The 18,174-nt window shown below is 41.2% G+C and overlaps 3 protein-coding genes across 4 annotated transcripts in view; 1 reads left to right on the top strand and 2 right to left on the bottom strand.

The window, feature by feature from the left end:
• Positions 1 to 18,174, bottom strand: part of alg6 (ALG6 alpha-1,3-glucosyltransferase) — a 273,870-nt gene that overhangs the window by 96,966 nt on the left and 158,730 nt on the right. The gene's annotated exons all lie outside the window — the stretch shown is intronic.
• The window catches only part of ror1 (receptor tyrosine kinase-like orphan receptor 1), a 165,606-nt gene that overhangs the window by 71,937 nt on the left and 75,495 nt on the right, over positions 1 to 18,174 (bottom strand). The gene's annotated exons all lie outside the window — the stretch shown is intronic.
• LOC127605660 (uncharacterized) lies at positions 3,872 to 8,675 on the top strand. 2 transcript variants are annotated; one of them, XM_052073411.1, is made up of 4 exons: positions 3,872 to 4,229; positions 5,852 to 8,007; positions 8,077 to 8,145; positions 8,215 to 8,675. In XM_052073411.1, exon 2 carries the CDS (start codon positions 5,852 to 5,854, stop codon positions 7,871 to 7,873), a length of 2,022 nt encoding a protein of 673 aa, XP_051929371.1. In that variant the 5' UTR covers positions 3,872 to 4,229; the 3' UTR covers positions 7,874 to 8,007; positions 8,077 to 8,145; positions 8,215 to 8,675. The 2 variants fall into 2 exon arrangements, with proteins under 2 accessions (XP_051929371.1, XP_051929372.1); XM_052073412.1 differs by lacking the exon at positions 8,077 to 8,145.

Here is an 18,174-nt window from a genome sequence, read left to right as displayed (position 1 = left end):
ATCATGCTCTCCTTCACATCAGACCTCAAAGTTCACAAAGGCTGTGGGAACTTTGATAATTGAGTTAATCATTGGCCATGAAGGGGAGCGGCTGTTACCTGCTCCAAAACGAAGATTTTGCAGCACCCCTCCCCCCAGACATGAGTTTGTTTACATTTCATTTAGCAGAGCTGCGCAGAAGCCAGCCACAACGCTTTGCAAGAAAAAAATGAGTTAGGTACTGTATTGCAGAAGTGTCCCCAGCATATCCAATTTATTTCATTCAGCTTTGGACATTGAAACTGGAAAATATGACTTGCATTCAATAAGTAAATAATTGTTTCATCTAAATTCCATATTAGAGTTTGGAATTATGTTGCTTTAAAAACAATTGTAAAATTGTAAGTCAGTTTAAATATACTGTGTGTGCGCAGAGTATGTGACATTGGTGAGCCTAGTTACTCAAATACTGTATGTAGATGTTGCTCAAAATTTATCATGCTCGCCTTCACAGCAGACCTCAAAGTTCAAAAAGGCTATGGCAATTTTGATAATTGACTTAGTCATTGGCCATGAAGAGGAGCGGCTGTTACCTGCTCCAAAACGAAGTTTTTGCTGCACCCCTCCCCCCAGACATGAGTTTGTTTACATTTCAATTAGCAGAGCTGCGCAGAAGCCAGCCACAACCAGCCACAACGCTTTGCAAGAAAAAATGAGTTAGCTACTGTATTGCAGAAGTGTCCCCAGCATATCCAATTTGTTTCATTCTGCTTTGGACATTTCAACTGGATCATTATGATTTGCATCCAATAAGTAACAACAGTAAGTATTCTTTAGTAAGAAATCATGTTTGCGTTGCTCAATCAGTCTTGATAACAGAATTTCCTTATGTGGGACATGACTACGGTACACGTCCTTTATGAACATGCAAGTGTGTTAACAAAATACATGTGTAAGAACACAAGCAGTAAAATGCAAAAATATATGCCCCAACAACACAAATAACACAAAAACGGCAGTATACAGTACAGGTATATGAACAAAATACATTATAACAAGAGTAGTCACAAAATGAGGGCTCTTTGCTCCAAAATGAGACCTATAACAGCTGGTGGCTTTTCTTTCCAATCACTCACTATCTCGAACTTGACCTCCCCTCGATCACCACCCAAGACAGCGTTGCTCAGCTGATGTTGTGCAACAAATGTCTGAAGGCATCCACGGGACCCTTCAAAGTCCTCCATGCCCATAGCGCGATGGAACTCGCCTTCTCTCTGATTAGCGCTCCAGTTAGCGCAAATTGTTTTCAAATCTCTAAATGACCTTTTCAAATCTCTAAATTACCTCGTGCCACCTTACCTCGCTGACCTCATCTGGTCTGCGGACCAGACATTATTAGAAGGACCAAGAACTAAACTGAGGCTCAGAGGGGATGGAGCCTTTTCTGTTGCTGGTCGCTCTCTCTGGAATGACCTCCCACTGAACATTCGGCAAGCCTCCTCGCTGCCCATCTTCAAAACGCGCCTCAAAACTCACTTGTATTCTTTGGCATTTGACTCACCATGACTTAGATTTGTTCTTGGTTTTGCTGTTCGGTGCTTTCTACCGTCTTTATTACAGACTGCGTTACTGTTTGTTGTATATGTTAAATTGCTCCATGTAAAGCACTTTATATGCAGCGATGGCTGTTTGAAAGTGCTCTATAAATAATGTTGAGTTGAGTTAGCATCATATCAGGTCAAGCATTCCAGGAAACGTTCATTTACTCTACAGTCCGTCGAGCCACAAGCAATTTGCTTTGAGCATCTAATCGGATGCATTCCATGTTCTCTTCCACAGTCATTACCATTCCTTTGTTTGGATGCAACCATCGACAGGACGTAAATGTAAATGAATGGAATAGAAAGTTGTTCACGATTCCAGTAAACTCATGCTAATAGAGAGATTCTGCTGTTTTTGTGCCAAAGAGAGTAAAAAGTGGTGCAGACAGTTATTCCGCGGTATCGCACGGGACTTGCTTGAGTTTGCTCTAATTCGAGCTTCCGTATGGCTTCCAGGTTCCAGGTATCGGAACGTTCGTCCGTCGTTATGAATCGATCACTAATGTAATATCCATCCATCCATATTCCACCGCTTATCCAAGGTCGGGTCACAGGGGCAGCACCTTTAGCAGGGAAGCCCAGACTTCCCTCTCCCCAGCCACTTCTTCTAGCTCTTCCCGGGGATTCTGAAACGTTCCCAGGCCAGCTGAGTGACACAATCTCTCCAGCGTGTCTTGGGTTGTCCCCAGGCCTCCTGCCCGTGGGAGATGCCCGGAACACCTTTAAAACTCATTTCGGCCACATGTATCTGGGATCTCATTCTTTTGGTCACGACTTATTGCTCATGACAGTAGATGAGGGTTGGAACGTAGATCGACCGGTAAATTGAGAGCTTCGCCCTTTGGCTCAGCTCCTTCTTCACCACGACTGACCGATACAAAGCGCGCAGAGCAAGCAGCAGACGCTTCACCGCTGCGCCTGTCGATCTCTCATTCCCTCCTGCCGTCACTTGCAAACAAGACCCCAAAATACTTAAACTCCTCCACTTGGGACAAGATCTCCTCCCCGACCCGGAGAGAGAACTCCACCTTTTTCCGACTGATTTTCATCCCAACCGCTTCATACTCAGCTGCGAAACGCTCAAGTGAGAGTTGAAGGGCCCTGCTTGAAAGAGCCAACAGTTTCACATCATCTGCAATAAGCAGAGATGTAATATTGAGGCCACCAAAATGGACCCCCATCAACACTTACACTGCGCCTAGAAATTTCCAATGTCCATAAAGTTTATGAACAGAATCAATGACAAAGGGCAGCCTTGGCAGAGTCCAACCCTCACTGGAAACGATTCTGACTTACTGCCGGTAATGTGAACCAAATTCTGACATCTGTGGTGTAGGGACCAAAGTGCCCGCATCAGGGGATTCGGTACATCATACTCCTGAAGCAATAATGCAATGTAATATCGTACTCAAATGTGTAATGCACAGGTTTTTATTCTGGGTGAGGGAATTTTCGTTTGACAGAAGTCCATAGATGGCAATACTTACTGTAATTACGTTTCATTGCAATTCCATATTAATGCTTGAGAATTCTTTTGCTATAAGGACAATTATAATATTTAAGTCTGGTTTAAAAAAATATGAACAGTTATATACATTTGTGTTATTACAGTTGCTGAAACATATAGATGTTGCTTGAAATTTATATCGTGCTCCCCTCAAAACAGACCACAGAGTAAAAGTTAAAGGCTGAGCAATTTTAGTTTATCGTTGGCCATGAAGGGGGGAGGGGCTGTTCCCAGCTCCAAAACCTCGCAGTTGCACTGTTTGAACCTACTTTATGCAGCTCCCCTCCCCCACACTAGTTTCAGCACGTGATCAATTAGGAGCGCTGTGCATACAGCAGCAACAAAGCTTTGCAAGAAGAGTTGAGTCTTGCAGTCGTGTCCACAGAAAATTGAATTAGTTTTATTCTGCTTTGGACATTGAAACTGTATAATACGAATTGCATCCAATAAGTAAATAATAATGATGTTTCAACACAATTCCATATTAGCATTTGGGAGTAATGTTGCTTTCAGAACAATTACAATATTTTAAGTCATTTTTAAAATATGTGTGTGTGTATATACTGTATATCTATCTATCTATCTATCTATCTATCTATCTATCTATCTATCTATCTATCTATCTATCTATCTATCTATCTATCTATCTATCTATCTATCTATCTATCTATCTATCTATCTATCTATCTATCTATCTATCTATCTATCTATCTATCTATCTATCTATCTATCTATCTATCTATCTATCTAGTATATATATAGTATATACACACACATGTATATATGCTGTGCTCATTTTAGGAGTACATGACATTGGTGTAAACAAGAGTTCATAAAATATGTTGATGTTGCTTGACATTTACTATGCCCCACTTCAAAACGGACCTCAGAGGAAAAGTAAAGGAGCTTTGGTCATGAAGGGGCGGGGCTGTTTCACACTCCAAAACGTCACAGTTACGTAGCAGGAACCGTGTTTCTGCAACTACCCTCCCCCATCACACACTCGCTGACCATGTGATCATCAATTAGGAAACGCGCGCTTTGCTACCTGCACAAAAGAAAGGCGTTGAGAAGAGTGAGCGTTCGAGTCAGCATCATCGAGAAAAACACCGAAAGTGACAAATACTTCAGAATTAAAGCAGGTAAGACACTCAAGTTTTGAATATTTTCTTACAAGTTAGTCATTCTAAGTAATTCGTGCAGGCTCAAACGTTCGTGTTATATCAGCATTAGAGTGAAGCCAACTATATGAGTAACTCTACTATGCTGTACCTAAGGAGTTGTCGCCAATAAACTTTCAATGGGCCGTCAGACACACAATACAGCGCCATAGAATAGGCCGTTGGTGTGGTTAAAAACAAGAGTTTGAACACCCCCCCCCACCCCGCGCCGTCGTCTCGTCGTCGTCGCCATCTTAGTTAAGCAGAGAATTAGTTGCAAATGAGACAGCGTCTTTCGCCGCCGCCGCCATCTTAGTTGAGCAGAGAATTAGTTGCAAATGAACCAGTGTCTTTCCATATACAGAAACTAACTGCAAAAAGACAATGTAAAATACAAAGCAATTTACGAAGTGGGTTGAACAAATTATTATACTGTGAATCATTTTTGGGCTGAAAAAAACACTTATATGAGGAGAGATGCATATTTTCTAATATGATAAGCTTTCTTGTATTTTACAGTGACATTTTAATGATTTTTTTGTGGCAAGATACATTGTCACTGTCATCAACCTTTGAGATATGTAACCACACTCGCTCATCGTTTATTGATCCCAAATATCCTTATTGGCAAAGCCGAATTAGTGGTGATTGAAACTTTGACTTTTCAAACGTCAAAACAGTTATTGGCCCATGCTTATAAAATCACACTAGTGATGCATTCTCAGCATAAGTCTTAACCTGATCAACATACTCATATCAACTTAATGATTAGACGTTAATCGGCAAATTAGTAAATGAATGTTGATGTAATTCAAGGAGAAAAAAAATGCTCTGGCGTGCAGAGATTTGGAGAATATGCGTTCATTTTAGTAGCCACATACTTGGAGAAATTGCCTCTTCTGGTAATATAGAAGGATGGACGTGGAAGGAATTCAAACGAATTTGATTAAAAAGTACACATAATCCGTTCAAAGAATTAATGTAAATATTGTAATTATGTGCAGAAATTGCATCTTAATAGGTGTATGAAAAGATTGACCTGGGTACAGCTCACGTGGAAAATTTGTTCTCTCCACACTCTGTGTCGGCCTTCATTGTTATTGGATTGCCAAATACTTGGAAATAAACCTCTCTTTGTGACGCAGATGATTCGCCAAATGTGTAGTGGCAACTATTACCGTGGAGGACTGACTTGATATCCAAATTTATATTTATTGAGTTTTTAATTTTCTGAAATATCAATGGCTGGTATTGGCAGCCTCCATGATAACCTTACAATAATGCCAGTATTGGCTTGAAAGCATTACTTGGTTTTGGCACTTACCTATCTTTGCCAAGCACTGGAAATGAGTGATCTAGACAATTTAAAATTTACAATAAGTCGACTTTTAATTGATTACCCGGTCAGTTTCAATGCTTTATTTGCCCATATTAAACAAAATAAGTTATTTTTATAAGGTATTGCTGTTTTGCCATGTTAATGTGTTTGATTAATATTTTATCCCACAGAACTATCTTGTCATGTAAGCCTGACTTATCAGTACTACTCCCTAACATTATTCATTGCAATGGTATATTCTGATTTTTTTTATTTTTTTTAACAGATGGACAATCCCACTGAAGATAGTGATTATTCTGACTCAGTCAGTCTTTTTGGATCAGATGAGGAATACAAACCCACTAAGACATCCACTGAGTCGAGTGATGACGAGGAGATATTCGACCCAAAGGTAGAAAAATTGACTTATGATACATCCAGTGAAGACTCTACAAGTCAGACATATGAAGCAGAGGAGCACAGAGTCACGTCTGCAGTTCGCAAAGAAAGTAACCCATTAACCTATGTAAAGAGAAAAAACAAAAAACAAAAGCTGAGCAAAGAAGATCCTTCTTTAACTATAAAAACTTGTACAAGAAGGGAAGGCAAACGAGTTTGGGACAAAACTCATTATTGCTTTTACTGTGGCCAATCAAATTTAAAGATGGCAAGGCATTTGGAGAGGAAACATAAGGAATTTAAAGACGTTGCCTTTGCGTTTAGCTTTCCATCAGGATCCAAAAAAAGAAAAGTCCTTTTGGAACAGCTACGGAACAAGGGAGACTTCAAGCACAACAGCACAGTTCTAAAAAAAGGCCAAGGGGAACTTGTCACATGGAAGCAGCCAACAGATGCCGCCTCTATCCATGATTATTTGCCCTGCCCATCTTGTTATGGGTGGTTTTTAAAAACTGGTCTGTGGAAACACCATTTGGTTTGTAGAGCCAGGGAGCTATGCGAGGACGACAAGCGAAAGAAAGGAAAGAGGGTCCAAAAAGATGCTGCCAGTCTCCTCCCTACAGCTCTATCATCAGGAGGATGTGAAGAGATAATCAATAACATGAGACAAGATCCTGTATCATTTCACATACGCAGCGATTACCTAATTTGCAAGTATGGTGAATCACTGTATGCAAAACATGGTAGTGTCAAGTCAAAGCACCAGTACATTGCGCAACGAATGAGGGAGCTAGGGCGATTCATGCTAATTGCCAAAGAAATGGACAAGACTGTCATGGGTTTGCAGGATTTGTGCATCCCTTCGAAGTTTAAGACTGCCGTGGACGTGGCAAAAAGACTCACTGCCTTCAGTCCAGGCAAAAATGAGTATGGGAAACCCTCCACAGCTCTTAAATTGGGATTTTGTCTGAAAGGAGCAGTGGAAGTCCTGATTGGACAGACTCTGATGAGGGATGATGACGTGGCAGAGAAAAAGGCAAAAAAATTTCTGGAACTCCTAGAAAGAAACTGGAAAAACCACGTATCAGTCAGTGCGCATCAAACAATAGAGGAAAAAAGATGGAATAGACAAGATGATATTCCCCTCACCAAAGATATCATCACTCTCAGGGACCACCTTAGAATGGTTGAACAAGAGGCAAAGGCAGAATTGACCCAAAAGATGAGCTTAAGTGCTTACAGGAAATTGAATGAATCTGTTCTGGCCCAAATTATTGTTTTTAACAAGCGCCGTGAAGGGGAAGCATCACGTATGACTCTAGAGACCTACCAGAATGCCAGCACAAATCCTGTAAACCAGGACATTTTTGAAACTCTATCGCCATTGGAAAAAGAGTTGAGCAAGCTCTTAACTCGCATTGAAGTCAGGGGGAAAAGAGGCAGGAAGGTCCCAGTGTTCTTTACAGAAAGAATGAAGGAGTCCATTGATGTTTTAATTGAAAAGCGAGAAGATGCAGGAATACCAATTGAGAATCCCTATCTTTTTGCAAGACCTGGTGCAATGACAAATATCCGGGGATGTGACTGTCTGCGCAAATATGCTGAAGAAAGCAATGCAGAAAATCCTACATTCCTAAGATCTACCAAACTGAGGAAACAGGTTGCTACACTGTGCCAGCTGTTGGATCTTGGTGAACAAGAATTGGAACAAGTTGCAAGATTCATGGGACACGACATCAGTGTACATCGAGACTTTTATCGACAGACTGATAAAACATTTCAGATCGCAAAAATTAGCAAGCTTCTTTTTGCAATGGAGCAAGGCACTGGAACACTAAGTGGAAAGAATCTTGACACCATTCAATTATCTTTGTGTGGTATGTATGCACTGAAATTTCACAAGATTTAAAACAATTGTGTAGAGACTGGCATATAGAAATACTCTGTTCTCACGTCTATACTTCGAATCTTTTTCAATCCTCCCCAAAGCAGACTCTAGCAGCACCAAACCAGGAGGGAAAAGAAACAAAAATGTGGATGAAGGTAACATTTTAAGATTAATAAGTATGCCCTGGTTAGCACTAACTTTCAATCTTTTTCCTTCCTCCACAGATGACATCCCCAAAGCAGGGCCTAGCAACATCAAACGGAAAGGGAAAAGACAAAAAAATGTGGATGAAGGTAAATTTGTTCGATTACTAAGTATGCCCTGGTTAGCACTAACTTTCAATCTTTTTCTTTCCTCCACAGATGACATCCCCAAAGCAGACCCTAGCAACATCAAACGGAAAGGGAAAAGACAAAAAAATGTGGATGAAGGTAAAATTGTTCGATTACTAAGTATGCCACTACTGTGTATGTAGGCATTGTTAGATTCAGACTTAAGGGCGGTTCACACGGCACACATTAGCATCGGTGCTGCACCGATGTATTCTGTTGCGATATATCTTACACCAGTGTATATTTTGTGGAGCGTTCACACATATAAAGCTGCTTACTAAAGAGAAGCGTGTTCACCCCTGTGCAGCCCCACTTGCGTTCACACGGCAGTTTCTGCAGCCATGAAATGCGATGATGCGGAAATAAAACATGGGCATTCGTAAAGTGTACTTACTTTTCCCCGCCTTGTTTGTGACATATCGAAAAACCATGGATTATACCTCTCTAGACAAATCAATGCTGTGGTCTATTAGACACTGTAAAAGAATGAGAGAAAGTGTTGCAGCTCCGAAAAAAAGAGAGCTGTCGTGTTGGTTATTTTTAAAACATACACTTTATTAATTTAAGTCAAGCAACTGCGGGCACGTCCTTCTCCGTGCCTTCTGCTCGAGAGGCGTTCAATGACTGCCCCCAAAATCGTAAATTGATGACTTCAATGACACTCAGAAAAGCAAACAATTCGCCAGACAGAAAATCAAGAGAGGAAATCACAAAATAATTTCTATAGGGAACTCTATGGGGGGTTTGTGAACGCATAACAAAGGAACAAACTACACAATCAACTCTGAGACAGTCCAGTCTCCTACAAAAGGAAAGATGACAGAAGTACAAACGAGCACGAAAGCAGCACATTCTAACTGTATGTAATCAACTCTTCACGCGTAGCAAGTCTACTCCTGTAGCGTTCACACGTCCCATTTTATATCGGTGCCGCCCTGCATACTAGCATTTACTCCAGAGTAAATGTTTAAACCACCTCCTGAGCAGGGTTACATTTGCTCCGGTTTAAGCTGTTTTCAGGGGCTACACCGGTGTAACTTTGTACGTGTCAACGCTCTACGGGGGGCGCTCAGCTTTAGAGTCGGCTTTCGGTGGGGTGGGGTGGGGGGTGGGGGGGGGGTGGAGCGGATGAATGGACATGCCAAGAGTTCTAATTTCTCCAGATTTTGTTCCGGTCAGTTGTCACGCAGTATGAGGAACATATGTAAATTGTATTTAATCCTTGTGTATTTTTAGCTGTTATAAATCAAATGCTTCTTGGGGGAAATGATGCAGAGTAAATTCACTCGAGCACCTAATGCACTATGAAATAACATACAACATAAAAATTTCTACTGTACAATATAACACTATCGATTACAGCATTGTTTTGGGGTATTTAGGATTCATGTTCTTACCATTTCATTTATTAAATGCATTGCCCACACTGGACAATGTAATCTATCAATCTGAAAGTCTTTTTTTTTTAAAACATATTTAGCCTTCACCCCTGCTATTCGTGTTCAAGTTAAAGGGGAAGTTAATTTATGGATAATCGTTATTTTGAATCGGGAATCAGTGTTTTATTTCTGTCAAATATTTGCATTGGTCTAACAAAATTTCATTATGTCGGACCCTCATTTTTGGTTCACACTGACTAGCATGTAATCATACAAGATGTTCTTGTAACATACCTTTCAAATGTTATAGTATAATGTAATGTTAAAGTATATAATGCCCAGTAAATCTTTATTCTTAACGGAAGCACAAACTTGTATTTGCTCTTGTGGGATATGTTCAACATAAATGCATAATACAATGATTTGCATGTCATGTTCAACCTCTATTTAAATGACACTATGTTGGAATTGATGGCTGCAACACGTTCCAAACAAGCTGGTTCAAGGTCATGTTTACACCACTATTTTATCACCATTAAACATTCAACGAACATTTGGGAACTGAGGGTACTAATTATTAAAGGGTCTCTCTTAAATCTTGATCTTGCATATAACAACCAATAAAATCTTAAAGATTTCAATTAAAATAATTAATGAAATTGTACCTTGCTTGATGTACAGCTTCAGCTGTACATCATTCTGGCATCACCATCGTATTTCACGCTTCATAATGAGCCACACATTTTCAAAGAACAGGTGTGGACTGTCGGCAGGCCAGTGTAGTCCCCACACTCTTTTACTACGAAGCCACGCTGTTATAACGCGAGCAAAATGTGTTTTGGAATTGTCTTGCTGAAATAAGGAAGGTGTGCACGTTGCTTTGGATGACAGCACGTTTCTCTAAACGTGTGTACCTTTCAGCACTAATCTTGGCCTAACATATGCTTTACGTTAGCCATGCCATTGGCACTACCATAGCATCATTGATGCTGGCTTTTGAACTTTGCGCCCATGACAGACCGCATGGTTTTTTCCTCATTGGTCTGGAGGATACGACCCCCACAATGTCCCAAAAACAATTTGAAATATGGAGTTGCCAGACCACAGACTACTTTTCCACTTTACATCTGTCCATCTTAGATGAGCTCGGGCACAGAGAAGCCCATGCAGTGTCTGGGTGTTAATGAATGGGTTTTGCTCTGCATCTTAGAGTTCTTAAATTGCACTTAAGGATGTAGCGCTGAACCGTGTTCACCGACATTAGCTTTCTTAAGTATTCCTTAGCCCATCTGGTTATAATCCTTGACACATTGATGTTGGTTTTTGATGCAGTGCTCTCTGAGGGGTCGAAGGTCATGGCCTTTGAATGTTATCTGTTTTTGGCCTTGCCGCTTCACATGCACTGATTGGTCCAGATTCTCTGAACCTTTTGATATTATGGACCAAAGATGACGTAATCCCTCAATTCCTTGCAATTATACGTTGTGAAACTTGGTCCTTCAATGATTCAACTTGTGGTGACCCTCACCCAATCTTTGCTTGTGACTGAGCAATTCAGGATAGCTACTTTTTGACCCAAACATGGCACCCACCCATTCACAGTTAGCCTGTTCACCGGTGGGATGTGACAAACAGGTGTTTGATGAGCATTTCTCAACATTATTTTTTTTGCTAGCTGTTCCATCTTTTATGGAACGCATTACAGCCATTAAATTCTAAGTTAAATATTATTGGCAAAAATCAAATGTACCAATTTGAACATTGAATGTCTTGTCTTTGTAATGATTCACTTAAATAGAGGTTGGACATGATTTGCAAATCATTGTATTCTGTTTTGATTGATGAGCATAATGTCCCAATTTCACTGGAATCGGGTTACTGAATGCCTTGATAACATATTTTTGTTCAACACTGATTTAGTAAAATGTGTCACTTTCTCCTTTTCATGTGGAGGTATCAACCTTTTACCCCGAAAAAGGGAAAAGCATCTCCCCAAGAGACGGAAGACTGATTTGGATGGTAAGCTTTGGATGAGGAACTAGATCTTTTTTTCATAATTTACAGTATATATATATATATATATACACACACAGGTTTTTAAAATTAAAATACAAAATGTCTGCTGTGTAATTGCAGGTTAACAAGAGAGGAAAAACTCTAAAGTCCATACCAAAAGTTGTTTTGTATACTTAACTGCAACAAAACCAAAAAAGGTATTTTAACCAAAGTCACAACAGGAGTGAGGACTTTGAATGTGGCCATTCAGAGTCCTCACTCCTGCTATGATTTCAGTTTCAAGTCTACTTTTTATTGCTTAGTTTTTTAAAGAAGTTGAAGTGGGGAAAGTAGTTGGGGTGACATCTAGTGTACAAATCTAAGACTAGTTCCTCTCTAAACCTATCAGAAAGGGTGGTCCTCACTCCTTATCTGGAGTTACCCGGACCTCACAAATACAGTCTTACAGGAATGTGTGTGTGTGTGTGTGTTTATGTGTGTATATATACAGTACACACACACACACACACGAAACGTGGATTTAACGAACGTCAACATCAACAACAAACAACAGCCGACATCTTGTTAATCGCTACGGGCCACTGAGGGGGCAAAAATTTACGAGTGTTTGCAAAGGTTGTGAATGTTGCGTTCTCGTCAGGGTTAGCCAGAGTTTGAGGGGGTTTCTTTCAGGTCACAAACGTTCGCCAAACGATTGCCTGAACTTTTCTTGTTTCTTGTCAACAGGAGAAAACAGTCAAACTGACAAGAAAAAAACATTCAAACTGTTGGCAAACGTCTGGTGAATGACCCCTGATGTGAACGCAAATCCTACTTTCACCAACACACACCACAGTGAGATAAGCTCTTGAACAAATTCGTGCTACAGTGCTTATTGAGTTCTTTCAAAACACTTCTACATTCTGATGTTTCCTGTCCAGTATGAAAGAGAAGCTCCTGTCAACATCCAAGACATCCAGCTGAAATTTAAGAACACTCGTTCAGGTATTTCCGTTACTTAACTCCCACCAATTGAGTAAAACTGGCGGTTTGTGATGGGTTTAGTAAGGGTTTACTACATAAACACAGGAAGCGGTAAACTGTACATTTTACCCCTAGCTCTCTTAATATGTCCATATTCAATATTTTTAAGATGTTTGTATTCTTTTGGTGTATTTAAAGAACACTAACAATCATTGCCATCCATCCATTTTCCGTTCCGCTTATTCCTCACAAGGGTCGCTGGAGCCGTCTTCGGCCAGTCGGCGGGGGACACCCTGAACCGGTTGCCAGGCAATCGCAGGACACACTCAGACGAACAACCATCCGCGCTCACACTCACACCTAGGGACAATTTAGAGTGTTCAATCAGCCTGCCATGCATGTTTTTGGAATGCGAGAGGAAACTGGAGTACCCGGAGAAATCCCACGCAGGCCTAGGGGAGAACATGCAAACTCCACACAGGGAGGCAACAGCTGGAATTGGACCCAGTACTTCTGCAATGTGAGGTCGACGCGCGAACCACTGGACCACCGGGCCGACAATTATTCCCATAAATGCTCTAAAGTCATGTCTAAGGAGAATTTAAATTGGATATTTCTATTGAGTAGATTTTACTTAATAGGGGGTCTGGAATGTAACCGCCACAATGTATGGAGGTTCATTGTTTCCATTTACTTTGAATTCAATAGGGAAATTGAGATGTGAGCTTGGTCACAAATTCAACTCGGAAGTGAAGGAAATACTGTGGCGTTTGGTTCTTGACGATGACCTCACCGTCCTCCCAACTGCTTCAAAGCCAACAAGGGCATCAAAGTCTTTGGCCCCAAGTCGCCTTGTGCTCTCATCCCCGTTTCCCTCCCCCTCTTTCCTTTTTGTCTCTGCTGTTCCAACTTTTGTTGTTCCTTCCCTCATGTGCAAGTGATTAAAAAGAACGCCTCATGGAAAACATACTCTTTGTTTTCAAGTACGGATTCCATCGCAGGATCCTTCAAGATCCTAACTGCTCAAAAAAGCCTCTGGGGAACTCTCTTCTCCACACCTAAATTGGTTATTTTTAATCAGAACTGAATTGTACTCTCCTCAAAAATGAATCACATAAAAGGCTTGTCAAGGCCTTATACAAAAGACTATTCATGATCTTTATGGGCACTCATTTTCTTCTCTGGCCAGCTGTCTTTCCTCACTGTCACTCTGCTCCTAATGAAAGGTCAGAAAATCACGGATGGTACAGTTGCTGCTTTTGTGTCCTCATCGGCAGCAGTTATTTCATTTTTGTTGTCAGCTGGCCTGACAGCAAAACCAGAGAACCAGCCGACTTGAATGGTTTGTCCTTGCAATGACCTTGACAAAAAACTGCATTCTCTGTCCGGCCGAATGGCTTGAAAGTTATTGCAGGGTTCCCGTGGGGCCCAAGAACGAAATGAAGAAGAGCTGAGTGCTTTTAATAGATGGTCACCAGATTACTTCAGCACCGCAAGTATGCAGCCAATGTCCTGTCAAGCTGGCAAAGGAATAACAAGACCCTCCCCCGCCAAATAAAAAAGCTTTGGAGCAAAATGTAAGCAACGCTTTCTTTCTCATAGGAGATACAGATTTCTCATTAAGATAAAGTTATTGTTCTTGGGTGCAACCTTGTTCCAGCTGTGGCTGCAAGTCTTCTTATATTTGCATTTCCAGGCAACCAAGTCAAAACAAATCATTTGATGAAAAACGAAAGACAATCTGAGTCACTGAGGTTTGTTAAGGCTGCTGTCTGGGTAAACAACAACTATTGGGGGGATTTACACGACAACAATCTTAGAACATTCAGCTTCCAACAGACAATGTTGTTCAAAACTTGCAAGAACAGGCAAATTCCGTAATGCGTTTGCCAGGACAGTAGAACATTCGAGCAGCGGTCCACAATAGAACAAGAGTCAGTTTTACATTAGGGAAATGCAATTGGCACGGGTCCGTATATTTTGACTTTTATCAATGTAATACAAACACTATCTTGGTAAGGTTACTTCTGCTATGCATTGTTTTTATACAGATGATTGTGACAGACTCATTAATTCTTGTGTTTATGTTGTAGTTGGTCCCTACTTATCCTCTTTATGTCTTCTTACTCGTTATCTTGACAGTTTTTAACACATTATTAAAACAATAGGTGTCAATCTAGCGGTGGTACGGGGAAAGTTGAAGACTTTCTAGTTTGTGAATTTCTGTGGAGACCCTTGATTGCATTGCCTACCATTCGAGTAACATCCTTCAAACAGAAATGTGCAACAGAGTCCTTTAAATACCACTTGTGGTCACTGTTACTTACAAGCTATGCAGACTAAAATTAAACTATGAAAAATCGTGAAAATATTCTCAAAAATAAGTTCCATCCATCACAGCTCTGACCTCGAGGTTTTCATCAGGCGACTGTGATTTGCCTCGGTTGTGACCATCCCACTTAGCAGACTTCAATCATGCTACAGGAATAGCAGTGGTGGTGGCCAGTAAAGCATTTTGTCCCAAAACAATCAAAGTAAGTGAACTGTGGATCACAGAGGCTGTCTGGCATGTGCTGTATTGGCCACAAAAGAAGAAGAAGAAAAAAATGAAATCACATTCCGGTCAAACAAAGGAAAACCACGATGGGATTGGATTGGGTTTGGCTAAGAGCCCCAACTTTTTCATATGGAATTCTGAGGAATGAATTACATGTGCTTTGTGCGCATTGTAACCATTTTGTGGAAAATATCGCTGGGCATCAAGGATTCAATAATCTGTCTATCGTTCGCTTCGGATTCCTGATAAATGGTGCTATCATGCATACTTAAATTGAAGCAATAAAAAAGAGTCAGCCTGTCGTTTCTGATGATTCTTGGCAGTGACTGCTGTGTTCAAAAGCACAAAAAAAAACCCAACCACACACACACACAGACAGTACTAACAAGGCCCATCCATAAGCTGTGAAGGCTGAGAAACACTGCAGTGTCTGTGCACATATCTGCGACGTGGAGCACGCTACACTCACACTGACAGGCAGACAATATAAATACACTATTTTATTCAGACATGATATTTCCATTTGTTCTGTAGTTCAGGTGGTTTTCTTTTGATGGAAGACTTTATCTGGTGAATGTTCAATAAGCACACAGATCATATTCCATTCTCTCGAAAAGGAGTGTCTAACTCATTTTTGTTTTGGGCCGTTATGGAGTTGTATCTTCCCTCAGAATGCCGTTAGTAGTAGTGTTATTACTTGTACACAACAAATTGATGGATGCCGTCAGTAAATGCTCTTGAGGAGACTTGCTTGTTGTTTTTCTGTTTTGTTTTGTCACATGTATTGTCTTTTCTTCGTGCGGACCTGATGTGGATTGTTTTCAACATTTTTGGCCACGACATTCTTCGAAGAAGAAGAATCCGTGCTTGGTGGTTGCGCCTTCTCGGCAGCACGCGTTTGTACCGGCACTGATTTTTACTGGAAGGAATGTCTGCGCCATCTGACTTTCGTTGTTGGACAGCCCCGGGGCGCTTGTGTTTTTTGCGCCTGAAATGGGCAGCATTTTTCACAGCCCGGCTTTGTTCAGCGGAAATGTCGGTGCTGTTGGACAGGCTGTGGCTGGATGGATGGATGACTTGTGGAGCCGACGATGAGAAGAAAGGAGCGTCAGCGCAGAACGCCGATGCGGATGTGGAACTGGGAGTCGCGGCTTGGAATTGGAGCGGGTTTACATGGGACAGGAAATGTGAGCCAATCTCTTTTCGTCAATGGATGCAACAGCTTCTTGTTGCTTTCAAACTTAGCTTGTAGCTTGTGTTCAGTTGAACATTTTCAGCATAACGTCTTTGATCCACTGGTGAAAAGGACACTTTGATTCACTCCTCTTTCATCTATAACTGCTTCAAACAACAAAGTGGTTGAGATTGCACGACTGGCTGTATCTTATGTGTTATGTTGTTGTTATTCATTTTGTCATTTTATGTTAATTGTCCTTTTGATAGCGGCGCGGGCACCCTCAGCGGCGCCTCACTCTCCTGTGGTTGAGAGGAAAGAAATTTCATCTGTGCTGTATGTTGCGCATGTAGCACATTTAACAATAAAGTTGACTTGAACTTGAAATGACACAGATCAACTATTTGTTTGTTGTTGCATAATTGTTCAAATGAGTGTAGCAGGTCTAGCAAAATGATTGCAAAGTTTCAACATTATTTATTGCACATGATTTGCTTTAGTGGGCCACAAAAAAAGGATGCGGGGAGCCGGATATGGACCCCAAGCCTTGAATTTGACACCTGTGCTCTAAGAAGCATACTTGTTTACTTTAGTATGATGCAGTCTTAATTCCATCTTGGGCTCAGTGCTCTCCTCTAATGTCTATAAAAGGGAGACACAGTCTGCACAATTGGCTGGTGTGTTCGCTAAACGGAAAGAAGCATGTTTTTTTTCTTCGCAAAGGCAACAAAGGAAAGAGAAAGCCTGAAACTGATGAGAATTGCCATGGTAACATCCGGAACCAGCAATATTACTTTAAACATATTCCATATGTTCTGGCTGGCTGGCTCGCTTCATCTCTGATTAAGATTTACTTTTTCTGTTCTTGCCTTTTCCACGTTGATGAATGCTCCACTTGTGAGGGTATCTGGCCTTTTTTTGACTTAAAGATGAAGAGCAGGAGTTCCAATAATGTATGTGCATGGCAGCGCAAGTCACCGTTGCACTCGGTGGTGAAGGGATGGAGGCCAGTGGCCAGGGATGTCCAACCTGCTGCCAACTCTATCACATATGCATAGACTGCGCGCACGCACGCATGTATTCAAGTGTTGTTGAGCAACTTTAAAGTGTTTGGCCTCGGGAGCGATGTCGAGAGAATTAGAGAAACCAGCTTGGATTTACCACGTGCTAAGTTCAGTGTTAGTGTCGGCTCCTCGCGAGTGTTTTCATTTTCATGCGTGTGTTTGATGGTTTGTCCCATTCATTATATGTCTGAAAGTTGTTCGCTCGAGTGTAGGCGTCTCTGAGCCTCACTTGTGATTCATATTTTGGCTTACAACACAAAGCAAAAATCAATTTACCAAAAAAAAAAAAACAGCTCGTAACGCGAAAAACTCATAATTCAATATTAGGTATCCAATGTTGAATACTGCTGCTGACCAAATGAAATATGGAGGTTAGAAGTGGTTGGTGGAGAGATTTTCGTCTCACTGCTAAATACTATTTAGGTACCCTTGAGCAAGGCAATGGAGCCCTTATGCCAAGTTCATGGACACACAGCCCCATCATCCTTATTGCTGAAACACTTTTTAAAGTAAACTAGTTTTTATGACTGTGGAGCCGGCTTCCCACGTAGTAATCCAATCAATCCATTTTCTAATCCGCTTTATCCTCACAAGGGTCGCGGGGGGTGCTGGAGCCTATCCCAGTTGTCTTCGGGCAGTAGGCAGGGGACACCCTGAACCAGTTGCCAACCAATCGCAGGGCATATAGAGACGAACAACCATTCACACTCACAAAGACACTAATGGACAATTAAGAACATTCAATTAACCTGCCATGCATGTTTTTGGAATGTGGGAGGAAAACATAGTACCCAGAGAAAAAAACCCAAGCAGCCCCGGGAAGAACACAAGGAGGCT

Source organism: Hippocampus zosterae, chromosome 8, assembly GCF_025434085.1.
Source record: "Hippocampus zosterae strain Florida chromosome 8, ASM2543408v3, whole genome shotgun sequence".
NCBI lineage: Eukaryota > Metazoa > Chordata > Actinopteri > Syngnathiformes > Syngnathidae > Hippocampus > Hippocampus zosterae.
Note: the sequence above shows the minus strand (reverse complement) of the source record. Positions and strands in the feature narration are given on the sequence as shown.

Coding starts and splice junctions, on each gene's coding strand:
- LOC127605660 (XM_052073412.1), top strand. CDS start 5,852: ATGGACAATCCCACTGAAGATAGTGATTATTCTGACTCAGTCAGTCTT.